This window comes from Pagrus major, chromosome 8, assembly GCF_040436345.1.
Source record: "Pagrus major chromosome 8, Pma_NU_1.0".
Lineage (NCBI taxonomy): Eukaryota > Metazoa > Chordata > Actinopteri > Spariformes > Sparidae > Pagrus > Pagrus major.
Window position 1 is genome coordinate 8,811,903 of NC_133222.1, and position 27,445 is coordinate 8,839,347.

General features: G+C 42.3%; 1 protein-coding gene across 1 annotated transcript; it reads right to left on the reverse strand.

Annotated features, from left to right (window-relative positions):
• Positions 1–6,345: 6,345 nt before the first annotated feature.
• elapor2a (endosome-lysosome associated apoptosis and autophagy regulator family member 2a) lies at positions 6,346–21,698 on the reverse strand. Its single transcript, XM_073472676.1, has 22 exons — positions 21,452–21,698; positions 19,874–19,994; positions 17,151–17,340; positions 16,919–17,066; positions 16,033–16,122; positions 15,149–15,254; positions 14,903–15,055; positions 13,802–13,890; positions 13,533–13,713; positions 13,320–13,448; positions 12,331–12,421; positions 12,126–12,228; positions 11,902–12,039; positions 10,506–10,769; positions 10,238–10,411; positions 9,942–10,128; positions 9,700–9,796; positions 9,504–9,605; positions 9,264–9,390; positions 8,738–8,916; positions 7,253–7,421; positions 6,346–7,065 (listed from the first exon to the last, which is right to left on the reverse strand). The coding sequence occupies exons 1-22, from the start codon at positions 21,545–21,547 to the stop codon at positions 6,997–6,999; spliced, it is 3,003 nt and encodes a 1,000-aa protein (XP_073328777.1). The 5' UTR covers positions 21,548–21,698; the 3' UTR covers positions 6,346–6,996.
• Positions 21,699–27,445: the final 5,747 nt, after the last annotated feature.

Consider the following 27,445-nt stretch of genomic DNA (forward strand, 5'->3'; position numbering starts at 1 on the left):
CCACATCCAGTCCAGTCTCTAAATCTTGCCCCCCTGCGACTGTTAGCCAATCCATGAACATTATCCCCCCTCGACCATCATCCCCCACCTCATGCACACACTGTATTCACACGTACACACACACAAATACACGCACAAACAGACAAACAAACCTTCCTTGTGGACTAGAACTGTATTGTTTCACAAATGTAGAAAGTGTGTAACTATAATTAAATTATTTTCTAGGGATGTACATACATGGAATCGACATTGTTGTAAGTAGAGAAACAAAAGAACAAAAAAAGTTTTTAGGAGGAATTTTTGGAGCCTTTGTTTTTGATAGCTTTGTTATGATGCGGTGTAAATAGACTCGCGCTTAATCATGGTAGGAGGGTGTGTGTCCCTCTCAGTCTGGATGCACATTTGTGGCTCTGCTTGCCTCACCTGCAATATCCCACAGACTTTTTATTCTCATGCTTTTTTGTAGGTCTCATTGTAATAACCAATTATGTATGCATTTCTATTGTGTATCTGTACATTTGTATATTATACTACTGATGGTTCAAACAGCACAATGTTGACAGTCTTGTGACCCTAGAATGAATGTGGACAAAAGGATAAACTGGATAGTGTAAGACGGCAGGCACGGGCATGTACAAAAAAATCCATCAAGCTCATCGATTTATAGTTACACTGTGCCCGAACATCATTTTCAGTTTGAGAGTTCATCTCTGCACATCTTGTAAGATTTTGCTTTGCCTCCTGAATCCGTATAAAGAACCCATTGTGGCTGTTTTTTGCAGGAAAAAAAACACGTTTTGCTTTTGATACAAATGTTCATTTTTCTATTTCTAACCATGGAATCCCTTTATATAAATGGCCATAGTTCCAGACATGTGTTCACCAGAGCAACAGTATGTACACACCCACTCTCAAACTGCGGTTTCTTTAGAGGACTGCTGTGAAGAATAGTAACTAATGGCAGGGCTGAAAAGATATCGTACATCAACTCATTTCTTTTGCCTCAAAACTGTCAATACCTGCAGTGCTGCCATGGTTCTGTCAACAAAAAAACAAATTGGCGTCTTACCCGCTAATTATGATTTTTTTCCTCAAACAACTCTATTAGAAGGAAAGTGTCTGCTTTGCTGAACACATGTTGATTTTTTCTCCAACTACAGGGGAGTGGTAGCTGATGTTTTTGTTCCCCAATAGATACAATATGTGGTGATGTTTTGAATATGGCTATGTGCCTTAATGTATGTTTGATAGTGCCCCAGGCAGAGGTTGTAAGAGATCAGTTTTTACATTACCAGCTGCAAATCCTTGTTTGGTAAATGTAAAAGTGACCCCACAGTATAGTAGAGTACATGTTTCAGGGCATGACTTTGCCACTTAGTTTTATTCCCTTCCAAGCCTTCTGCTATTGATTGTTTACCTGAAGTGTGAATCTGAGGAATCCTTAGGTTAAACTGACTTTCTCTACCCCCTCTTCTCTCTCCAGTCTGTGATTAAAAAACATAAAAGTGGATATTTCTGATAAACACCCATCACACTGATTTTATTTGACATTTCTTACAGCTTAGCGGCTCCAATAAAAAGAAGGAAAGGGGAAGAGAAGCTCTTATACCATTAAGATGAAGTCATTGACTCGTCGACTTATTCAAGTGTGCGGTTTACATGTCTGTGTTAAATGTGTTGACGTTGAGAGGCACAGTGGAGCAGCTGGCTACGGCAGTCCCAGAGAGGCTCACGAGAGGAAGCAGAGCACACAATGTCAGCTGCTGGCAGATCCCAACTAACAAAGAGGATGTCGAGGGTAGCACTCATATGCATAACATACATAACATTTACAAACATCCATACCCATCAATTGTTTTGTAGCTGGAAATATGAGAGTTACGAGGTTGGGGAATAAATGAGGAAAAACGTGTGAATAAGGTTTTTATTAGTAAATCTAAATAGACTAAATTAGTGGACTAATTTTGCGTTATGGCATATATCATTTTGAAGGCGTAATGTGTAAGAACTGGCATCCTGTTCACTTTAAACTCAAAACTAACGTGGGGCAACATATGACAAGAGTAACTAACTGCTGCCAACTGTGGCTACTGTTAGCCCGTTAGCACAGGAGCTGTGGATCAGGACAGGGCGAGCATCCTAATGTCATAATGTCAGAACTGTTATTTCTTCACATACATTTGATGATTTAAGTTAAAATTGTTACATGTTGCTTACAAAAAGTGGCCTGTCGTGTAAGAATTCATTGCATTAAGAACGTTAGTCATTTATTAATTAGTCTTAAATGGTTAAATACTATAATATGCTGTCTAAAATAAAGCGTGACTGTTAAACTCCCAGACAAGGATTAATAAATCAAGTTCCTTCCTGTTAAAATTCATACAGTAGGTACAGAGAAGAACTGTTGAACATCCGTCTTTTGACCGGCGGTCCACACCTTTTTGCACAGCCGGTCCTCCAGCAGCACCCTGCGATTATCACAATGAATGATAGATTGAAAGAATTTTTAGAGGATGCACCAAGACGAGCCGACCTACATCGGGGCGTGTGTTAGGTGCAGAGAGCAGGAGGAGAGAGCGATATGTGGCAGAGCAGAGGGGAGTTGCTGCTGCTGCCGCTGCTGCTGCTGCTGCTGCTGGATTATGTAAAGCACTCCCACAGCCCAGAAGTCACAGCGCTTCTATGGAAGCTCAAAAGCATCTCAGAGATTCACAGCCTTTGTTAGCAGAAGGCTTAGCCATCCACTCAGTGGTCCTGCTCCCACAAGATACACCCCGCATGGCAGGGTTGCTATGGACAACCACCACCACATCCGCTGCCGGAATGTCTATTTGTCTGCATGGAGAGGAGGGTGGGAGGAGAGGGCACAAGAAGAGGAAGAGAAAGAGGAAAAACGGGGTGCTGGTTTTTGATTCAAATTGGCAGTGACTGATGAGATTTGGCTCGCTAAGGCCCGGTGCTCTACACCCGGCTTTTAATGGCTGCACAAAACAGAGCACTTAACCCTGATTCTGCTCTCATTTAGTCCGGGGACTAGTCTCCGACAACAGTCTCACACTCTTCCCCTGACCCTTCTCTCTCTTAATCCGCCTCACCCCCCTGCCACCAGTGTCCACCTCGTCTCTGCTCTATGTGTGAAAGTTGCTGATCTCAGCCAAGACCACCACCTAAGCTGGACCAAACAGATTGGTAGCCCACACTTAAACTGAAGCACTCAGATGTGGGCACCCACTTGCAGCGCATGCCAACAAAGGCGGCCGTGAGGAGGTTGGAAAAGGGATAAGGGAAAGGTAGATAGAGGAGTTGGAGAGTGTGTGAGAATAGAAAAAAAATGGGATTTAGATGTAAAGAAAGTGCATCACTTTGAAACACACCACCTTCCTCACCACACTACAGTCAGTGTATCATCTCATGTACCCACTAGTTCTCTCTGTGGCTTCCCTTAATTGGCTTTACTCATGAATATCCCTTTTCAAACAGCAAACCATCCACTACATTGTTCCCCTATTCAGCCTCTGCCAACTGCCATGTGCTCTACAAAGGTCTCTGTGCTGTAGCCCCCCCGCTATACCACAAAATGTGTCCTCGGCCTCCAGGCAGACAGAATCTCTGAAGCTGAGGTCAGGCTGAACTCTGGAACTGGTCAATCGCAAAAAAAAAAAAAAAAAGCAATAGTTCCCGTGTTGATGATGCGTGCAATAACGAGGCTGTGATGACATCATAATAAATAAGAACAAGCAAAAAGCTGGTGTCGTCTGCTCATCCTTCTGTGTCTCCTGTGTGTCCTGCCCGGAAAAAAGTAGATCTGTGCAAATCTCAGCCAAAATCTAAAACGTTGAACAGGAGCGTAGATAGATGTGTCCCTCCAGCAGCATTAATAGCCCCCACACCATCACTTTCACACACACACACACACACACACACACACACGGGCTCTATTCATAGTGTGCGCTGGCAAATGTTGAAAGATGTCTCTAACACTCCTAATCTGTTCCCTAAGTGATGGCACTCCAATTAAACCATCCAGTGGAGTGCTCCCTGCTTTAGGACAATGCACTCCAGTGTGTAGGCTCCATCTCCCCCCAAAAAAACCAAAGACTGAAGGAAAAATATAAGTAAAGAGATAAAAAAGAAACAATAAAGGTCTAAAAAAAAAGATAGAAATAAACATGGAGTAAGAAAAGTGAAATGTTTAGGGCAGCATCTGTCAATAGTTTTGTCCTTCGCTGCCTTTAGCATTGTGACACAGCAGCAGGGTGCGTTGGTGGGTTTTTCAAGAAAAAGACGAGGACGTGTCTGTTAGGTTGTTATTGCAGCTACTAAATGTCTGCTCCTGTCCCTTATTTTTTTCTACCTACATCACTCTGCCTACAGGTTCTACTTTTGCAGAACTAGATGCTGACTTTTCTCGTGACTAGGCAATGATTGCCCTCTGGTGGTCAGCTCAGGTCATTACACAAATAGACTTCACACAGAGGGTATGTGCTACAGCCAGGAATTTCCATCCACATTAAAAGTTAGGCAGCGTGTATGTTCAACTGGCTGGTATTGGTGGAAGAAGTACTCAGATCCTTTACTTTAGTAACACAATATACTAATGAAACAACGTAGAAAGTGACTTAGTTCAGGTAAACATCCTGCATTCAAATCCAAGTACAGAAGTATTGTCAGCAAAATGTATTTAAAAGCAGAAAACTATGGTCCTAGTGACTGATATAGGCCTATTATGAAACTGGTATACAAACCTTTTCACATCAGGGACCACTAAACTCTGTGACTAAATGCACTCAGTTACTTTCTGCCACTGTTGACTGGTAGCACTTTAGTTAGCACTTGGATTCCTGATTTCTGCTTGTAGGGAAACAAAAAACTGATTAAAATCAAAGAAGATATGGAAATTAAAGAATGTAATAAGTTTTCTCTAAACATCTCTCTGTTGTCCACTGCCCTCTACTGGAGAGCCCACTGAAGGCCAGAAAAATGCTGAGCAACAGGAGCCACAGGGGCTTATTAAATAATCATACAACAAAAATGATTTATATAAATTAATAGTTTTGTAATCATGGAAAAATATCAAAGGACCTTTCCTGTCAGATTTATGAGAAGCTGAGGCGTGTTGGGACGAGGGTCAGAACAGCGACAGATTATTTAAAAATTGTTCACGGAAATTGGAGTTTTGTTCCTCCGGTTTCTAAATATATCTTCAAACTATTACCACCAAAGTTCTGGTAGGACTTGGAGTGAGAACCTGGAATTTAATCAGTCACAGTGTCCCACCAAATTAATATTACTATACCGTCTAAGATGCTTTTATTTTCTCATTTTCGTTTTCAAACGTCACACTGAAAACTTGCTTACTTAAGCTGTGTGAGGTAATATAACATCCTGCATGTCAATATCAGTGTAACATGTTAAAAAGAAGCCAATTCTGACCCATTAGTGGTGGTGTGACTTGTGTTGTGTCATTTTCAAAGTAATGCATCACGTTAAAATAACACTGAACTGCTGTGCACTCAGCTATCAGGCCAAAGAAGTCAGAGGCTTTTGAAGCACGGAACAATTTGGGGCCAGACAAGAAACAAATCTTCGGAGAGATGACTGTCTGCAAGGAAACTAAATTTGAACCCTGTGCATAGTTCATTCCACGCTCAAAAACTAAAAATCTAAAACATGGCGTGCTCCCAGGGTTCTGAATATGTAACATTGCATCAGGTGTTCAATGATTTTCATCATCAACTTCAAATTACAAACATCATTCAGCCCTCAGGAAAGCTCCGTAAACCTGAGCGTTTTTTTCAACTTCCACTAAATCAGAAGAAGCAGCAGCTGGATCATAAAAATTCAAATCCACAAAAAGTCCTGTGACATAAATCAGCTTTAAGAAACTGAGTTAAATCGCTCCTACACAATGGTAACTATGCGTGTCAAAATGATGACATGGATTCAGTTTATTTTGGCTAATTTTGCTACCGAGATCAGAAACAAGCTGTGAGTTGTGACTCTCCCTTGAAGAGAACTCCATTTATGTGCTGTACGTTATGATGATAGGGAAACATTATCTCTGTCACTGTAAGTGAACACTTGCCATTACAAGACGAAATCATGTAATTATGGGGAATTATCTTGTCGCTGTAATATGCAGCACAATGTAGTCGCTTTGCATAACAACTTTACAGCTCAGTCAGACTCTTGAGGCAAAAAACAGGCAAAAATGCACAAAGTCACCTGCATTTTCTGGACTGATTATTGAACATGTTGCTCCAAGAAAAGCCCCACATTTCATATCACATCATAAATGTTACATTCAACATTATAAGACAGGATAATCAATCAAACTGAGTCAACTTATACATAAATACATCATAATTTATTTGACATACATGGACAGCCAACACCACAACGGCACCTCATCTCATATGACATCTTCATCTTCTCCTCATTATAATAATTGCAACAAAACAAGAAAAACAGATGAGAAGATAGAGGCTTTATATGGCCAGAATATTACCAGCAGTCTGTGTAAACGTCTGTGGGAGATGGACACACACTCGCCACGGTGATCCTGATGACAATTACACCACGGCTGTCTGAAGACGTATTAGACACAGACTCAAATTAATACAAACATAACAGAACATCAATCAAATAGGTCCTTGTCTTACCCTGAGCTCTTCTTACAGCCTTTCTGACATCAGCTTGAATCAGAATATTACCAGGAAGTGTCTAACACACACACCGGCTTCACAGTACTATGCTTCGAGTTGGACGGCTCTGTCGTACCGAGCTTTAAGGCCACCGTGTTCGTGGGACTTCTCTGAACCTGGCCCTAGGTGCGTGATGTGTGTGTGTGTGTATGTGTGTGTGTACACACAGTTGGTATTTCCAGGTACCAAAGCTCATAAAAGGGGGTGGTTGGTTCAAGGGGGTCGTTCAGTGGAAAGTCTCCGGAGGGTCCCATCTCTCTCCCCAGTCACTCCCACTCGCTTCACCACCTCTCTAGCTCCATACCAACGCTTTGGAGTGAGACGAGTTGAGCTGCACATGTTCGTATTTCTCTCCGTTCCCCTTAAAAGCCAATACAAACAGTCATTCAGCACTTTCATTAGTCTCAAAAACAATCTTTTCAACATCCTACGTTTTGTCAAAGCACTCTGAATCATATTTGATTGGCTGGAAAGGTGCTGTATAAATAAAGTTTGATTGATTGGTTTTTACCAGAGTGAGATTTTCTTACTGTAAAAGTGCCACTCACTTTGGACGCTATGGCTTTGAGTTTGCCAAGCAGAGAAGGTTTTGTGTACACGATTTCATCCTCCATGTCTGCCTCGTTCTCTCCCTCCATCACAGCACAGCTGTCAGCTCCTGGCAGCTCACACTCCTTATTGGCAGACATCACCAAGCGGGAGTACTTGTACTCCAACCTAGCAGAGAGACAAGCGATGGAATCAATACAGGAGGAAGAAAAACAAGAAGCGGAAAGATGTTGCCCACATGAATATTGACAAAAAGGATGTGATGTGACAAGGAGAGAATGGCAGGAGGGATCAAACAACAGGAGCTCGGAGGAGAGGGAGAGCTGAAGTAAAAATGACAGGAAGCTGATGGGAAAGGAGGGGGAGCGCCCAGGTAGAGCATGCAGGAGGAAGAGGACTCCGGTGCATTAGTGATTTGCATGTTTTTGCATTATTTGGACGTATCTGAAATATCATCCATAGAGTCAAAAGTGATATACAGGCAAGCAGAAAAGAGCACATAGCAGCTTCACTCTGCACAACATCATCAGCATCATCAACACGTCCACTTGGTCACTGTGAAATCTCCGGACAATGTCCTGTTCTTAGGCCTGGTGCCGTCATATGCAATATTTTTCAGCTGTTCTGGCATCTTCAAGCTTTTTTATTGAAAAGAAAATGCACACGGAGCTGTCATGCCGTCGATATTTGACAGGGTGGGGAACCAGTGACAGACTAGCTGTATCCCTAATATTGTAGGTGCAACAGGTAGCATCTGGTATGTTTGCAATTCATGTTTGCAATAAAGTTCAAATTCAAAAGTTCTTATTTAATATCATTTTGTTATACAACACTCCAGACCCCAGACTGCCCATTCCATATTTCACCATAGTGCCTGGGAGCGTCCATCAATGATTTCCAACATATTAAAACACTGAGCTTTGAACAGTAGATACTTTAAGCTGTCATCAATAACCGGAACCTGAAATACACATCATAACATTGAGATCTGTGACTTGTTTTAGCATGTTTCCACCCAGTTTCCACTTAAAGTTCATCTAAAAATGTCTCCGCTGACTGTTTATAATCTTATGGATGCTGTTATATTGTGTTGTGATTGAGATCATGACCCACCATGCATCGTGGAGAGAGACAAAGACATTGTTTGAGTTTTTGTTCCTTCTTGAAATCACATCAAGTTTTCCGGCTCTCAGTACACGAGAGGGATGCAGAGTCGGTACAGAGGACAGGGGAGACTTTTTTTTCTCTTAATTTGAACGTCTTTTATTTTGAGCGTTATCCAGTGAAGGATCTGTTTTGTCAGCCTGTGAACGGAGAGTAATGTAGTTACATATTCGTTATAAAATTGTCCAGAAGTTACTTTCTCTTCTTTTAGGTAGACTGAGATCCATTTCATCAATCAAAAGTTGGAGTAGGAAAAGAATTGGGAAAGGAAAGAAAGGTGGAAGGAGACACAGAGAACAAAAAAAAAAAGGGAATCATACCTTTTGTTCTTCTTCCAGAAGTAGCAGGTGAGGGAGAGGAGCAGCACTGCAGTGAAAGCTCCTGATCCTGCGCCGAGTCTCACCCAGAACTCCATCCCCTCACATGGCAACGTTTTCTTCTCGGGCAAGGTCACGCCTCCCATACACAGCTTCGGCTCAGTCCACACATACAGCAGGTCCTGAGGATGAACACACACATACGAAGCATGAAATAAGAATGATACGGAGCCAAAAAACACTAATTGTTTTTAAGAAACCCCCACGTATGTAGTGCAGTTTGACAGCATTCGGAGAGAGGAGTGTTTAAATTGTTTTGGATTTACTCCTCAGCATTTCAAGTGAAACAAAGACTGTCAGCTTTAATGGTGCGTGCATCAAAACCCTTTTAATGCTCGGGGAATATAATTCCTACAGACCATTGGATGTGGGTGTAAACACCCACAGATTCAAGCTCAGTCAGCACATTGTTTCATTTCAAATCCAATCTGTCTCAGTACTTATGGAGCATATATCTGTCCACACACACCTGCTGTCCTCCCTTGCAGGCTCCCTCTATCTGATGGTAGTCTCTCTCTGTGCATGTAGGACAAGCTCCCGAGCTCTCCCAGAGGAAATGAAAAGTGCAGCCGTCGCATGTTCCTGCAGGGCACTGACTGTAATAGCCAAGCACAAGCTGTCAGGTCTACACCCACACCACAACATAGATAAAAAAGGTTTCATGTGATGTGAGACAGGCAGCCAGAGAATGTGACAGACATTAGAGTACCTGGGAACTGAGAGATCTCCTTTAGTGCTCTTTACCGGGTTACAGCGAAGTGTCACCACTGCGCTCCGACCTGAGTCACAAGATGAGGTCTCCTCCAAGGACCTTTGAAAAAAAAGTGAGCAAGAAAGAACCTTAGAGCGATCCTCTTTTTTTTTTCTTCTTTGTAGGAAAAAATATCTGAAATTTTAGGAGGTACCTGTAGTAGAAGTTAATATCAGGGACTTTCTTGGAGGTCTGGGGCCACAGCTCTGGTTTCGTCCTGATTCCATCGAGTGTATTCTCCACTGTCACTCCTGTTAATCACATACAAAGACGTACTGATTCAATACGTCTGAGATTTTCTTTCTTCATGTGACCAGACCCTTTTCTTTTTCATCTTTCAAAGCATCGACGGCGGTACAAAACATACCACAATGCAGCATCGTTATGTTCACTCACCGAGGAATGTGTCAGCCAGGTTAATGGATTGCGAGGAGAGCGCTGTGTGGAAGCCTCGTCCACTCGCTGGGATTATTGTTGACTGACAGATGAAGGTCTTGACAGAGTTGGCTCCTTCACCTTTCTCTCTCTGGGAGTCGGTGACGGATAGGTCCGTTACGTTGTCGGTGCATACAGCCAGCTGACCCTTAGATAAAGAAAGAGAGCAAATAGAAAAGGCATTGCATTCAGCCACATAAACTTTAAAAAAGGGAAGTATTTTCTGTTTGTGTGTGTGTTTTTTCATCTCTTCCCACCTGTCCCCCACACAGGCTGATGTTGAACTGGTGGAAGTACTTGGTTCCTTTGGAGGTGAAGCTCGGACCGTTCATCAGCGATCCCACCGACCCGAGGAGGCTGAAGTCAAAAGTGAGAGTGGTGTTGCCTTCAGTGTGGGTGAATTGACAGTCGCTGTAACATAAACTGTGGTCCTGTAAAAAAAAACACATATAAAACATTTTTTTAAAGTTTGGCAAACACAATTATTATAAGAGTAGCTCGATTCCTATCACGACACCTACAAACCTTATCACTCCTGCTGGCGGGCCCGCAAGGTTTGCAGGCGTCTGGGCCCGGCGTGGCGTGAGAGACGAGGTACGTGTTATGTGGACACTCTGTGCACTGGCTGGTGCGCTTGTCAATGTAATGTCCAGGTGGGCACGGCACACACATAGAGCTGGAGGGTTGGGTGCTGAGGGCGCAGGCCCGGCACTCGGAGGACACCCCGTCGACAGCGTTACTCACCGTGATGGAGTAGAGCCGTGCCACGTCGTTGACTCTCCGACGAACCTGAGAGAGACAAACCTGTCGTTATTAAGGCATTCAATCCCTGTTTTTATGCATCTTTATCTATTTTTTCTATTACTACCAAGTTGGTTTTCTATTGAATGAATTTTCTATCCCTTTTTTGTTTATTTTTTATATGAAGCACTTGGTGTATGTACTCTCTTTTGCTTTGAGTGTATCACAACATAAACGACTGTTGCTGTGCCCGCACTTGAAATAGACACGTGATTTTAAAAACAAGTTAATGATTTAAGCTTCACCTCTATCTCTGCCACTGAAGAAAAAAAAAACACTTTATTTTCTCCAGTGTTCATGGATTGTGCAAGGTAATAAGTAAGCACAGTGATGAAGTAGTCTGTTTGATTTGTGGTTTGGTTTAAACACTAACACCACCGCAGGAATGATCTTTAATACCTAACAGAAGGGAGTGTTCAGTGTACCAAGTGTGGAGTTGATTTACAGGTCCAGAGGCTGTCTCAGTTGTTCTATGAACTTGGAAAATTGGAAGTTTTTCAGACCTTTTCTTGTTTCTGGACATAAGGCAATGAAGACGGATATGTGGATATGCAACAACATACACTAAAAGTGGTTTAAACCTATAGGGATGTAGGCTTGTCCTCCCTCTGCTGATTATGGTTTTCCTATGTCGATTCATGTATTTAACAATAATGATTATTGCACTTACAGAGGTGAAAGAAGTCACTCCTTCACTGATAACATTACTTTGGTAAAAGTATGAAAGTATTACCAGCAAAATGTGCTTAAAGCATCCAAAATAAATACACATTCTGCAGAATGGCTCCTTTAAAATGTGACATTATTATAAAATATCATATTATTCTGTTTTGGTCACTAACAAATACATGTGAGGGCATTTTAAAAGGTGTAGTTCATCAATGTCGAGCCTGTTTTAGATACTTTGTATAAGACTGGCTAGAGTAGTAATACTGTGTATATATTCTTCTTAGTCTACATAATGTCCATAGACATTATGAAGACAGGAGTCTGGCAGCTGACAAAGTTGGAGGATATATTTACCCTCTGCTGAAACCATGTTTGTAATGTTCAGTGTTTTGCAGCTGTCTTTATTTATGATCCAGAATGCTACATGTAAAAGTGTTGCCCTCACACTCACATCTGATGGTTGGTTCGTCCTCTGGAAAGCCCATGTGTAGGACACTGAGGCGTTCTTTGTCATGACGTGCGTGTACGACTGTCTTGATTTCGCTCCCTCCCATGACTCCACCACTGTAGTGCTTTTCCTGTTTACATCCTTAAAAAAAAAAACACATTCACTTCATTCACCTCGCCTTTAACATGTAAACGTAGCAGCGAAGATTTGTCTGGGGCTATCCTCACCATCATGAAGTAGAGCTCGCAGTCAGCCGCGCACACAGTTTCAAATTCAAAAGTGATGCGGCCAAACTCGGTCGCAGAATGACTCGACACAGACGTAGGGAGCCTGATGGCAGATGCAAGAAGGGGAAAGTGGAAATTAGTCAGAACAAATCAAACAGACCGCTCAGTGACATAAGAGATGGAGACACAACCTGACTGTACTTACTTGAAGCCAGGAATGTGGATGTTGAGGATGAGGTAATCATTATCTGAGCTTCCTGCTCCACTCTGGATATGATCGCCTGCCACCTCCCAGCCTAAAGGACAGGACAAATTCACATTACTCTACTGTTTCCAGACATATATACAATCAGGTAATACTGACTGGAGTAACTTTGGTCAATCTACTTTATAAAGGTGCAATATGTTAACTAAAACTATCAATAGGATGTAAAGAAGAAGCGGCTTTGACGTTATGGTGTCTATGAATTGTGTTGCAGAGATATCCACTGAAGCTAGCATGCTAACCAGCTAGCCCTGGCCCATCCCAGTCCAAAGCCAACACCAACACCGTCCCGTTGCCCCGAGCTCCCAGTATGGACCACTAGATGCACGGCTAAACAAGCTAACAAGCTAACGGCAGCTACAGTCAGCGGTTATTCTGGTGACATGCAGTTTATTTTGAGTAGTTCTTACATAAAGCACCTTTAAGGAAAATGTTATTATCATTATTTTCTGTCTTTTTTCTTTTTTTTTTGCAGAGAATCAAAATAAAAATATAAATAAATATATAAATAAATAAAAACATTTTTTTTATATAAAAATATAAAAAATATATCCATAAAAATGAAGCTATAATTCGCAGTTAGTTAGCTTAGCATTAAGTCTGTAAACAGAAAACCCAAGTGTTAAAATACATTTGGTGGAAAATTAAAGGGCGACTATTTTGCTGATCGATTAATTGTTTCCGTCATTTTTCAAGCTACAATGTCAAACATTTGCTGGTTTCAGCTTCTTAAATGAAAGGATTTGCTGCTTTTCTTTGTCATTTATGATTGTAAATTAAGGGTCTTTGGGTTTCAGACTTTTGTTTTCATTCTAATCTTATATTAGCATATTTCTGACTGAGTTGACACATTCTTTTATGAGAAGCAACAGGGAGAGAAAGACCAAAATAAAGAGCGATAGCAGGATATGCATATAGAGAACACCCACCATTCATACTGTCACATTTGGAGTTGCCGACATTGAAACAGGAGGTCTTCATGTTCGCAGGCAGAACATTCCACCATTTATACTCGTAACCCAAAGTGGGCTCAGTGCCTGCCGGACACTTCTTACACGCTGCGGAGAGCACAACAAAAAACACAATTAGGAAACTGAAGAAAAAAGGCAGTGATGGATCTAAATAAACAAAGCTCTTTGTACGTTTCATCCCATCGGAGTAGGTCCCAGGTGGGCATGGTGAGCAGGTGGCTGTGTCGTTGTTATAGAAACCGGGGTTACAGGGGGGGCAGGGCTCTCGCTCTCCACTCGGAGGCAGCGGCTCAGCTCCGGTCACGCCCTCCAGGCAGATCTTAGGCTCAATCCACTTATACATGATCTGCGTCTGAAACCAAACAGAGATGGAGACGGATGATGGAACAGAGCTGTGATTGCAGAACGGGTCTTCTCTGGGTGTTTTAACCTTCTCTCACCTTGCCGTCGTGGTCACACGCCGTGTGGATCTGGAAATAGTCCTTCTTGGAACACGGAGGTTTGTCCTTACACATGGCCGATCCCTCAGCTATGGAGACGAGAGGCCATAAAACAGCAAAATTAAACTACATTAGCCAAAGAAACACAGCTGCTGACTACTTTAATAAATAATACAGTTTTGCAAAGCACGATGCATAAAAGACATCAGGCTGAATCATTAAAACACAAGAATCCAAACGTACTGCAGAGCCGTTTAGTTGAAATAATATACAGTGAAGCAAAGGAAGATACGTGATGCAAGATGTGAATGCAGACTAGAAATAACAGAAGAATAGAAAGAATAATGTGCTCTTAAAGAAGGCCACTTCGGCAGGAGACTGTTAAAAGACACAGCAGTAAAGCAAAGGGGTCATTCAATATGCATAAAGAGGTGTACTGAATTAAATATGCAATATGTTCTGAATAATCGAGGCTTCTCTCAGTCTCTTCTCAGTGACTTTAACAAACAGGACATGCATTCACAGTTTCAGAAGCAAATAAGAGAGGAGGAAGTAATTTCATTAGACCACGTTAAGATGTCACAAATCGATGAGAGCCAGATTTCTGTTAATATAACCAAGAACATCAGCTCTCTTCTCTCGATTTTAATCTATTAGCCTTGCCTCTCAACAGGGTATAGTCGTACACTGGCTGCTTTTCGTGTGGCAGTGCAGAAATACCCTAAAATAGATCAAGGAGCACATTGCTTTTGTCCTCAGAAAAGGCAGATTAGAAAACAAATTTGGAAAAAGTAAGCTGTATAGGAGCTTTATGAGAAATACAGAGAGCACGGCATTATCTGAAAAAAATCTGCTACTCCCTTGCGACACACGAGCCCTCCCCACCGAACTAACAAGCATGTTTCTCCATCTAAAGTTTGACTAATGTGACTGAAAGTAGGACAAGCTCTGTTTCTATCCTGCTGCTGTGTTCTGTGCTCCTGCGAGCAGCACCGATAACAATTATGCCACCCTGAGCGCTGCACTGCACTGCACTTTCATTGTGTCGCTCCAGAGATTCAACATACCGTGGTTTTGAAATGCTTGAATTTGTGTTCCTACCTGCATACTGAGTGGTGGTGTTGCAGGGGGTGCAGGAGCTGGCACCGTGGCCGGAGTAGGTGTCCTGAGGACAGGGGTCACATGTGGAGGAGCCCGGGGAGTGGCTGAACGTCCCTGGCTTACAGGGGAAACACACTGACGTGTAGGCGACTCCTGGTAGAAGGAAGTGACGGATGAAAAAGGAAAATAAATACATGATAAGTGTATTGATTTGTCATTTAGAACAGAAGGAAGTTGTTTCCTGACCTTCTATCTGAACATTTTTCAGCAGAACAGGCTTCACCACTTTGGTCCCCATCAGGACTCCACCTGTCCTCCAGTACAGGATGTTGGTGCCAGATTTCAGGTTCACCTACAATACACAAAATATCATGTGTTGTCAGTCAAGCTGTGTGACAGAGCAGGTACAGTGGTTCAGAAAACAGGTCAAAAGGTTTGAGAAATGAGATACGCCATCTTAAAATGGTTTTAAGAGATCAGCTCAAATAATATAATCCTTTCTATATTCTAAGGTTTTAACAGAGGGCTTATATCATATATCCATAACAGCCTGATTTACACAACATTTTATTCTTAATTCTTTTCTTTATGGCAAAATTAATATTCTCAAACGAAAACAGTCGGTAGTTCATATTAAGCAATAATGTCATACATGCAAGGTTCTTTAATGCAGGGTAGAATAATGTTATGTGACTCAATTAATATGACTGAATAACTAACCTTTCTTTGCTTAATCTTATATTGTAGAAACACTTCCTTGAGCTGTTTTCAAATTGAGTCCGGCTGTCTGAAAGCGACTAAAAAGTACCACATTTCAGTCCCCACAAATACTCATTTCATTAAACCTGACCATAAGCTACATAAAAAAAAACATTTTATGCTCTTCAGAAGATCCACTTACTGTATTAACCCTCCACCCAACATTACAGCTAATTGCCTTTTTACAGCAACTGGAAAAATACTGGAGACAACAATAAGTGATGCCAGCCTCTCTCTGTGAACTAACAGGCTTCCTGTTTGTATCCACCCACTTCTTGCTGCTCGGGCCTGAGCTCAACACATTTATTTGGAGGACAGAGCCCGGCTGCCAAAGACCTGTCCTCTGAAGCTATTGTTTATCTGACGCTCACCGTGTGGGTCGCCCATTCACCGTGGTTGGTCAGCTTGAGCCACTTTGCATCAGCCGACTGATCCATCTCCTGACACTGGTCATTCTGGATCTAAAACACACAAAAAACGATCAAACTACAGTATATACAGTATAGCTACAGTATTTGCTTATATACACGTGTGCACTGGGAGGATTTTGTTGTTTAGCTGTGAGGGCAATTTAATTAAACAATAAACAAAACATCTGCCTCCTCACAACATAATGATTCAATACAAACTTAATCTTTCCAGCAAACCTGCCTTTAATTAAGCACTAATTAAGAGACTCATCATCTGACTTGCCATAGCAGCAATAGCACAGGTGCAACTAATAACATTAATTATGGGTCTGTTCTATGTCAGTATCCCAGCAGTGAGCCAACACACACAATACACTGGAACCTACGTGGAATGCTGTCAGTATACTTGACTTTTAACAGATTCTTAACACAAAGAGGTCTTTCCTGGAGCCATCCGGTGTCATGTGAAGCAAATGTCAGCTCATGACAGATAATAGAAGAGGTGTTGCTACACTGAGGAAACAGTTTTGCAGAGAAACTGCCCTTAAGGTGTATCAGTGCTCTTAATAGCTTTACAGTATCAGTTGTAAGACAACAGTATGTTGTCTGATTCATGCACATACGACCTGGGGCTTTCTCTAATTAGATGTAGCATTTTTCCTTTAGCATCAACATTAGCATTGTGACTATTACATGTTAGGGCGTCGATGGCGAGTGAAAAGACATGCTGATGTGCTCTCCAGGGTGTCTAAAACATCTTACTGGTTGTGTAATAACTCGCTCAGCATCCACTTAAACAGATCGACAGACAAACAGAAGTAAGAAGATAAAAGTTAATGAAACTCACGAAGAACTCAAACAGCAGGTTCTTGTCTGGATACTGGTACTCAAAGCTGACAGAGCCCTGCTTCTTCAGATGGACAGCATAGATGAGAGAGACCGTGCACTCATCCCTGTTGGACTCCAGGTAGTTACCTTGAGGCACCCAGGACGAACTGCAGGGAAAAAGGAGCTAAATTAATTTCACACTTAAAATCCGGCTTTCAGGGTTTTTGTTTTTTAAAATTCAGCTCGCACACCTGTTGCAGGTGAGCCTGTCATCGCCGCGGGGACCGTTTTCCAGCGAGGTTGCCAGGCTACTGAATCCAGCAGGCATGGAATCCCATTGGTCGAAGCGGACGCCGCTGCCGAGGGAGTAGCTTCCTGCTGCACACTGGGTGCACTCCTGAGCCGTCATCTCCAGGAACTCCCCGGCATCGCACGAGAAGGCTGAAAGACACAGAGGGATAGAAAGAAGGGGAGAATATTGAATAAGTCATTGGCCCAAACTTCTTTGCATTTTTCCTACAAAAATAATACACACGAAGTGAATTCACACGGATGAAGATGACAGAGACATGGTCGTGCAAAATCGCTGCTGCATTCAGTCTCATGTAGCTCCCGTGATGAGGGAGCTTAATCCTTACATCCTGTTACACACTGTGCTTTTTTTCCCACTGAGCCATCATGTCTTCTGCCGCTGCCAGTGTTTTGACAGTGTCAGCCTTTCTGCATACCTGAGCTGGTCATATGCTATTGTGATGCCTCGTCATGCTTCAAAGCATAGAATGCAAAAAAACACGCGTGTGGGTGTGAAATCTGTAGCGCATGTCATCCGAGGATAATGAGCTCGCAGGTGTAATTTAAGGATAGTTTGCAGTGGCACTCATTTTCATGGTGACAGGTAATTTGATTAACTGGGCCTCTTGCATTGTGTTATGATGTTATCGTGGATAGCATCATCATATCCTGTGTCAGATAGTTCATCCAGTTGCTACAAGGAAACACGTCTGACGTTCTTACACGGAATTTGAACAGGAAGAGGGAAACAGTCAGAATAACAAAAGGTATTAAGTGTTTTATCAAATGATCCATTGTGACAAGAACTGTTTCATGCATTTCATGCAGTTTATACATATGCAAAGCATCCATGTTAGAAAGCCTTAGCTGGCCATTATTATGCACCACATGCATGATCATCTTCTGCACAGATTTCACCAGTGATAATCTCAATCTAGACATTAGTGAAGCAGTGTTGCAACAGCATAGGGCAAACCTGTTCTAGGGAAAAAGTCTAACAAGGGACAAACTTGTATGACCTGTTTTGGGGCCTTAAAATTTGGGGGCTTTCACACAATTAAAATCTTTCTTCCTGGCTCCGCCGAGATAAGACAGATAATGTTTGTGAGTGCTGCCAACCCTCGTCAGAACACAAACAAGAATTTAACGCTCCTTGTGACTCATCTTTTACTTAGATCTGATTCCATGGGAAAAATACATGAGCACTGACACTGAGAAAGCTCCAACTCTGCGAATGTCCTGTCTTATTCTGATAGTTTACTACTTAGAAACTGTACTTGAATGGATTTCCTCCTGGTGACAGATATTGGTGTGAAACACCAGTTACTGAACCTCATATGAGATACATATAAATCCAACATTTAAATGTGTCTGATTATACACATTAAAGGTGCAATTTGTAAGAATTTTAGTTGAAAACAAAATGTAAAGAAAAACCAGTTTTGACATTATAGTGGTCCAAAGCTGCTTGGCTAGCTGTGTGAACACCAACACTAGCCTGGTGCTCCAAGCTCCCAGTCTGGACCACTAGATGCACGGCTAACCGAGCTAACGGCAGCTACAGTTACTCAGCTACTCAGTGATATGCTGTCCTGTTTTTTTTTTTGTAGGAATTTAACATGTGGCCAATTCTTACATATAGCACCTTTAACATAAATCTAACATGTTATTAGCAAATATACATTTTTGTTAAAAAGAAAACATTGATGATAGTCTACCCATGATTCCTTGTGCAATCATGTGAGCATGCTAACTTAGCTAACCATTGGCTAAATCACTGTGCTGCACCTATCCATAACGGAAAACTAGTCAGCTCACTACGTATTAATGAAACATTGGTCTGCAATTTGTATTATAATCACCCCATGTGTTCAGACATTGTGGTAAGCCACAATGGATTGTTTTTCTACTTATCAAGCAAGAGACGACATACCCTCCATATCCAAAACCACTGGAGAAGACTGCAGAGGGTAAGGCTAACATGGCTAACATTAGCTATACTACAACTGCTGCAGACAGTACAGTGTTTTTGTTTTTTTGCGGTGAGTTGTCTCTCTATCAGCTAAGGGGTCCTCGGCCTCGAAAGACACAAGGATAAATCAGTTAATTGCAAAAGTATTATATATTAATTTCCAACTATTTCGATCATCTTTTAATCCTTTTGAGTAATTTTTTTAAGAAAAAAAGTCAAAATTCTCCGATTCCAGCTTCTTAAATGTGAATATTTTCCGGTTTCTTTATTTCTAGGACAGAGAACTGAATATCTTTGGGTTGTGGATGAAACAAGACATTTGAGGACGTCATCTGGGGCTTTTGGGAAACACTGATCAACATTTTTCACCGTTTTCTGACATTTTATAGACCAAACACCTAATCAATAAATTGAAAAAATAATCAACAGATTTATTGGAAATGAAAATAAGTGTTAGTTGCAGCCCTAAATTATTGTGTGCGACAACATGGCCCAATAATGATGTGGCTTGTGAAGTAATCCAGCAGCAGAGCAGCTGTGTGACAGAGTTTTGCTCTGATATTATTGGCCTGAGGCTTCACTTGGTCGTCGGTTGGAGTAAATCCAAACAGGGTCAGTCAGGTTGTGGTGCTGGAATTTCCAGGCTACTGAGTATCTGTATCTCACTACTAAGAACTTAATCAACTTTCACTCAGTCACACATATACGTACTGCACTCGGTGCCGCGTACTGGCTCTGGTAGTCCGGTGCAGGCCCCGGGGCTCTGTGGGATGGCCACTCTCCACCGAGATCCTGTGCTGTCACACTCTGTGTACTCATAGTAGAAGTCCGCCTGCCAATTACACACACACATACAACACATATGCATAAGCAATCAGTCACCACGACCCAAACAATGTGCAAAAGTAGGCCAGAGTCAGGTCAGTAAACATCAAACCACAAGGGCCACCACCCAAATCAAAGCCCTGAGTCATCGCATTCTGGGTGAGAGTGTTTTACAAATCAGAGCTAATGCATTAGCAGCCAGTGCTGAAATTAACTTCCACATCCAGCTGCTCAGCCTCACAAAACATGTCCGCCTGTTATCTCTCCAGCCACTCTTCTGCCCTGGATACACAACATACCATCTCCACGGCGATGGGAACAGCGGGGGGTTGGTGGCAGCGTTGGGGCTGCCAGTAAAACAGGCGGAGGCGTCTCACCAGCAGCTTTTTCACATTTTCAGGATGAACACCGATGTTGATGTTACAGTTTTTAATGTGGAGTCTGGAGCGAAAAACCATTAGCTTTCTCGCCTCCACAGAGCTCCACGCCATCTTTGTGTCTACAGAGGAGGGTGGCCTAATTTCTGACAGTTTACATAATGTTGCTCCTTGAGCCAAACCAGATTTTGACACCACGGCGCATACATGCAGGCTGTTGTGAGTGGAACAATTTTCACTGCTGTCAGTCTGTCTGTCTGTCTGTGGGTCCTGTGATCGAGGAAAAGCATTATTGTAGACCAAAATAATCAATGCAGACGCTTAAATCATAACAAATCTACCAAGAAAAGTAATCTGAACCCTGTCACACTCGTCATATCCTGAGCTGTGGTCAATCACTGATATGGCAGACTTTCAACACTCATCTCACACCATTATTCAGCATGAGAGCCTCGGTCCCTGGATGCATTTTCCCCAGACTGAATCCAAGATATCAGCTCTGATGTCATATGCAGCCACCCAAGATGACAGCTCAAAGCCAGCAGCACAGTCATTTTAGCACCATTATGGCCTTAACTGGGGAGGGGCTGTAATCTCTCTGCCAGTGTGAAAGCACAGATTGGGACAATAACTTGGGAGGAATGTTGCTTCTCTATCTTGGGACTGTCTGTGCTGCCAGTCAGGACCGAGGAGGTGTCGAGCTGAGCCAGACCAGAGGGAAGGAAAGGCCAGTCCATGCAGGAAGCTGATAACAGCCTGCACAACACTGAGTGGTGAAGTTCAACACACACCAGACCCTCATCACAGATTCTCCTCCGTGCAGTTCAAACTTGATCTCTTTGCAATGACTCTCTCTTCCCACCTCCTGCAAGATGACGACAAGGGAATGGTTTTTCAAACATCACACCCGGAAATGTGTCATCAATTATTAATCGTATCTGAGTACTGGATTACCCCACCACTCACTGTCAGCAACCACAGCAGCACAATCAAGTCCGTTTATGGTATTTTCCCCCTTCTGATTGCTCTAAAAGCTGAAGCAGTGAAACAGGACGAGCCCTTATTGATCGACTGTGGCATCTCTCACCTCACTACACTGCCGCTGTCCTTTGGCCCCGTCAATCAGCCGGAGCGCGCAGAGGATGAGAGCGCAACTGGCGACGAACCAAGCCAAGGACCGCATTGTGGATCATCGAGGGGGAGATAGAAAAAAAAAAAAGCCACAACAGCCTCGATCCAGGAGAGATAATCGTCTCATAAACCTGAGCAGAGATCGATGGTTGTTCGGGTACAAATCGACACCTGCTCCTGTCGCTCCTTGTCGGCAGATTGTAACCCTTACCACCTGCGATTATCCTCAGACTGTGCGCTCCAGGGCTGCCTCATCACGGTCAAGCTAGGCGGCGTTAGATAGAGCTTCCGGTTAACGTTTTCAAAGTAAAACCCACACGACACACGTATTGGGGAAATATCGGTTGCTCATTTATTTGTACATGCGCGTTTGTCTCACAATTGTGTTGTAGTTGTGTTCATGTACAAAAATTTCATCGCTGTGTACAATAACCTCTTAACTTTACCTATCGTGACCATTAGTAGTTTTATTTTGAAGGGAATACAATTCAACATCCGGTGTTTTCTCCTGACTTGACGCAGCTCTGTGTGTGTGTGTGTGTGTGTGTGTGCGTGTGTGTGTGCGTGTGTGTGTGTGTGTGTGTGTGTGTGTGTGTGTGTGTGTGTGTGTGTGTGTGTGTGTGTGTGTGTGTGTGCCTTTAACCACCGGCTCTGACGCTCCGGTGACGTCGCTCAGGAAAAAAAATAGTGTTTTGTTGTGTTGCAGCCAGCTTGACAAAACAATACGTACAATAAAGGCTACAATCTTTAAGCTGTATGTGTTTAGATGAGGTGGAATATAATAAAATTAAGCGATAAAGGCAAATGTACAGTCTCTGCTGAGGTCAGTGCTGCAGATTTGTTTTTGATGATGTGAGAATAGACTTTTTTTTTTTTTTTTGATAAATGCCCCAGCTGCATTTTTTGTCCTGACCCTGAACGCAGCCTCTGATAGACGGACTACACTGTTCTTAAATCCTGACCATTGTAGTCCATATCACTGACCGCCAGAGGGAGGCCAAGCTCCACAATCATTATCGTCACACAGGGCTGCTGCTCTGTGTTGTTCATCTGCCTATAATGAAATGTTTGGATTTTGTATTTTGATGCCAAAACTGAATGATTTTTAAAGACACAAATGTCCTCCGGAGACTGTGAAGGTTTGGCTTTGGACCTGGTGCTGTGGCCTGTTAGAGAGAAGGGTAAACTGTACTTTGGAGAAGAAATTCAAACTCAGACTGAATAAACAAGCTGTTCAGGCCAGATTGTTTATTCAGTTTATTCAGCCATGAAAACAAAGAGAGTTTTTGTTTATTTAGTTTGTTTCTGCATTAAAAAAAATCAGTCAATGTCAAAGTCGATCCTTCTCTTCTGATCCCCTCTGGTAGGGTGTGAATATTTGCTTTAAATGAACTACACTAACACTGCCCTTACCAAAGTAGGGTAACGTTGTAACCAAGAAAAATGGCTTTCAAGTTTTTTGAGTTCTTATTATAAGTTCTTATTAAATATGTATTATCAATTATTTGACATATGAGCCTAAAAATTTAGATAGCTGACCACAGTAAGTGCTGCCAAAGCTCAGAAAAACCATGACAGAGCTCAGCCACTGCACTTACTGCAGTTTGTCTTGATTCCAGGTTGGATTTTGTCCTTTTTTTTTTACATCGCTTTTTCTCTAAGACAGAGCAAGACTGAACTCAAACAGACATGTAAAAGTTCGGATTCAGTAATAACTCAGTTTTGAGCAAAATAGTAATTACTGTGCTTTGGCTTTGTAGGTCAGAACAGCTGTGTTGACAAGGCTTAATCCATCATGCACAGGTAGAGAGAAATAAGGCCACACGAGAATTATACAAAAGAATGCGCAACTGTGAATCTCCTGAATATAAGGCCCTTTCTGTGAAAAATACATACATTACATAGCAGTGCAGAAAGTTATCACATGCTTTTTATTAATTAATTGCCCTCATAACTATGTGGTCCTGCTAAGTTTCTAAATAGTGAGCGCAAACTTTGTCTCTGTTTACATCCTGAGACAAAAGAGTTCATGCATGTTTAATAGTCGCAGCCTGGTTCAATTTGTCAGGGTGTGTTACACTCACAGCACAAATTTGTCGGAGAGACAGAGAGCTGTGCTCATAACAGATTTAGTTTCTTGTACTGTAATGACAGGAAACCTTCTGACAACCTTCTAGTGGACAGAGATTATGAATGAGGTCTATTACCTGTGCAAGTCTTCAATAAATAAATACGTATAAGAATATGTTTTATTAATATCCAGGGGCCTGCAGACACCTTACATGTGCAGCATGTCTGACAGCATATTAATTAGCTACATTTTTGTTAATGCATGGACATTAATCTACCTCTGCTCCACCTGAGCAACATTATCTAAAGTGGTTGTTGTGTCTGGTGTGTCTCCTGACAGCACATCCACAAGACCGAGCCCTACAGCTGTCAGACCTTGAAAGAGTGTCAATATCTTCCCAGAGATCAAGAACAGATCACTGTTCAGGAGAAGATGGCTGAGTGTGCAAGTCACATCACTGTAAAACAGACGAACAAGAGATGTTGGGTTATTATAGAGGGCAGTAGGAGCAATATCATAGCGTGACAGCTGATCAGTTGTTTTAAAAGTTACTACAGTAAGTAGTTTTTGTGCATTTTATCAAAAAATATCAACACCAGTGAGATGAAAATGCTCAATATTCAGATTTGCTTAAATTTTGTTTTAGAGTTCCATGTATTGTCCCTTTAGAAACCTTTAGTCTATCTCTTCTGATGCCATGTTTCCTACTATCACAATGCGACTCAGTAAGCTATGATCTGTTGGAAACTTGAAGCAGCCATATTTATGACAAATAAACACTGGCTGCGAGTGAACGTGCCTCTGATGAGTACAACAAATCCCGTGTGTCATCTTAAGGCATGCATCAAAGGAAGGGATACAATTCAAGGAAATCTGACTCTGATGTGTAATGCCTATTTCAGCTATGGTTCAAAAGATAACCATCCTAGAGCGTATTCCATCTCCTGTAGAGCTCACATGGATAATAAATGACATTCAGCATAAAAGTGTGTCACAACCGCTGTGTGCTGACCCGGAGACCGCCCAGGTTGCAGAAGCCGTCCACATGACTTCCCTTTGTTGAGACATCAACGAGCAGGATTCTTTTGAAACGTTTCATCTGACCTGACAGACTTAGTCAGAATTTTGACTATTTGTTGATTGTCCTTTTTCTGGGCGCGTTAGTGTATTGCTGTTATGTGGCCCAGTCATTTAAATCTGCCACCTGATGGACGAAAAGTACACCTGTAATTTATCTTTTAAGTACAGCTGTACATGGTTTTGAATTTTCCTGCAAGCATGGATTCAAAGATCTGTTTCATTTAGCTGAAATGCAATGCTTCCACTAGTGTGCACCCGACCCCAAAATACATTACGGCAAAGATGTACTGTTGCCATCTAGGTGAGTTCAGTGCTTTTGTTAACCCTTGATGAAGCGTAGATGATGAATTGCTTTTTCCAGTGCTGCCACATATCAGCTGCGTTTGCTTGGTATATATTATTATGTCATCAGCTAATTTACCCAAAAAAAGGCTGAGCTTGCAACAAAACAGTGTCTGCTATTAAATGCTCTCTATTTTTGTCATATTGCGTCCTATGAAAAAAAACATATAGACCAGTTTGGCCAGGCTGGATAAAGTATTGATGCAAGTCTGCTTTATGTGATTGTATGAATATTTAAGTAGCCGTCACCCAAGGGCAGCTGGGTTTCTCCTGTCTCGCTCATTCTGTGGAGGGATGCTCTCTCTCTCTCTCCCTTCTCTCTCTCTCTCTCTCTCTCTCTCTCTCTCTCTCTCTCTCTCTCTCTCCCCTCCTTTCTCTTTCTCATCTCGGGCCCCTATCGCTTACGGTGTTTGCCTGTAACATGAACTCTCATATTCAACCATCTGTAACACTCCAGTAACCTTTTACACTCCGGAGCCACCGCTCTGTGATCAGACGAGTTCATTAATTAATACTGGTGAAGTGTAGGGCAAGTGTATTAGTAACTGACCCCGAATCAGATGGTAACCGGAGTCGCAGTGGCCCAACCCCTGTCTCCAAACTCACAACAGGCCAGGGACTACCTGTTCGAGAAATGAGACACCCATCAGTGACACGCTGCAATTCACACACACACACACACAAAAACCCTGAGACACTCATATACATATAGGTTGTCAGGGCGGCAGACAAGGGAGCAAGAAAGAGTCGCCCTCGCCTGTAAGAGTGGTTGGAGACACTTAAGCAACCTGGTTGGGAATGTATTTCCTGGAGAAAAAGGGAGAATGATGTAATGAGAGCTCAACCTACTGACCCAGAAAGTCTGGTGACTGGAGGGAGAGTCTGGGATAAACTGATGATCCATTGATACAACTGCTGCTGCTGCTGGACAAGTCGACAACTGATGACATGAAGAAGAAGACGTGCTGATAATGAGGACAGCTTTTGAGGATATTTGTTGGTATGGATCAAACTGAATGTCTTCCCTGGATAAAGAGATGTTTCTATTAAAGGAAATGACATATATTCCTTACTAGTAATAGTTCATACTCTACTCTAAAGTTTAATGATGCACAAGAAGCTCCTCCAGGTTAACTGCCTGGTGTTTCCCCACACTCAGGGAAACCCCAGATCCACTTAATGCCAGTGCAACTAGGATTTATTTTACTGTCTCTTTTGGTCATTTCTGAATCCCCCAGCATGCACGGACTGCCTTGCTCCTCTCTGGGTCACTGTTTTGGTTATCCGTCTGACGTGAACACTGATCCAGCACCTGCCCAGGAGCCAAACAGTTCCAGACGAAGCAGAAGTAGCCACGGGCTACCTGCAGCAGACCCGGTTACATCCCAGCCAGAAGGCCTGCCAGTCAGTCTCCAGGAGCAGCAGCACGAACAGGCTCAGAGGACTGTCAGCTGTATCTCCACACACTCCACCAGAGCCAGAAAAGTAAACGGTACCAACTCAAACTCGATCTGCCACCTGCAGGAAGCAGATGAGGACCCATGCTTTGAGTCACCTCCACCCTGCCGTAGCCCTTCTCAAAGCTCAGAGGAGGATGAGCTGGAGTTGGACTGTAGTCCAGAGCTGGAGCTGAAATATCCCCAGATCCCCAGACCCTCCATTATTATCAGAAAGCCTAAGGTAAGAATGCTGGGGTCAGTAAGTGGAAAGTAACTGAGTACATTTACTCAAGTACAGTATTTCCAGTGAGTACACATTTTTTTAATGCTGTGATACTTTATACTTCTACCCCCGCCACATTTCAGATCAAAATAGTGATACATATAATGAAAACTTCCCTTTTCCTGTTTCCAAATGGTATTATAGTTGGCACCGCTGTTATCCAGGGTCAGGGTAAGGGCTTAGGGTAAAGACTAAATGTGAGTTTATTCAATCATTAAATCTAAAACAGAAATGTGAAAGAAGACAGAATTGGTACGAGTTCACCAACCTGACTGGAGCACCAATTAATCTTCCTTTTCCTGGTAATTTTGTGCCTGGTGGCAGACAAAACTGTATAGTTAAAGTGGGGTTCATAGGTAACCAATGTAAACACTCATGGTTTCATTATTCTACATCCATTACATCATGCAATCAACATTTACATCATAATGATACATTCAAGCAGAAAACTTGTCCATTACCGGATTAAACTTATGACACATGTTATATAACATATAATGTATTAATACAGTTTACACTACCCAGCAGCATATGGAGTGATTCAAATTAGCCCCATTTTGACCAACTACAACATAAACAATACACGTTAATACATCAATAATAATATACAGTGAGAATATCAAAAAAATCACTGATTATTCTGCACAATGATTACACTTACTTAGAGCCACTGCTTTCAATCTGATCTATTAAAATACTAATCAATACAGCCTTTCAAAATAAAACTATTTTTAA

Bases quoted from the DNA above. Each gene is read 5' to 3' on its own strand.
- elapor2a (XM_073472676.1), bottom strand. From the start codon at position 21,547: ATGCGGTCCTTGGCTTGGTTCGTCGCCAGTTGCGCTCTCATCCTCTGC. The intron at 17,067-17,150 runs GTGTGCGAGCTG...TTTTCCCTGCAG, and splicing joins GACAGGCTCACCTGCAACAG to TTCGTCCTGGGTGCCTCAAG. The intron at 12,229-12,330 runs GTAAGTACAGTC...ATCTGCCATCAG, and splicing joins ATCCACATTCCTGGCTTCAA to GCTCCCTACGTCTGTGTCGA.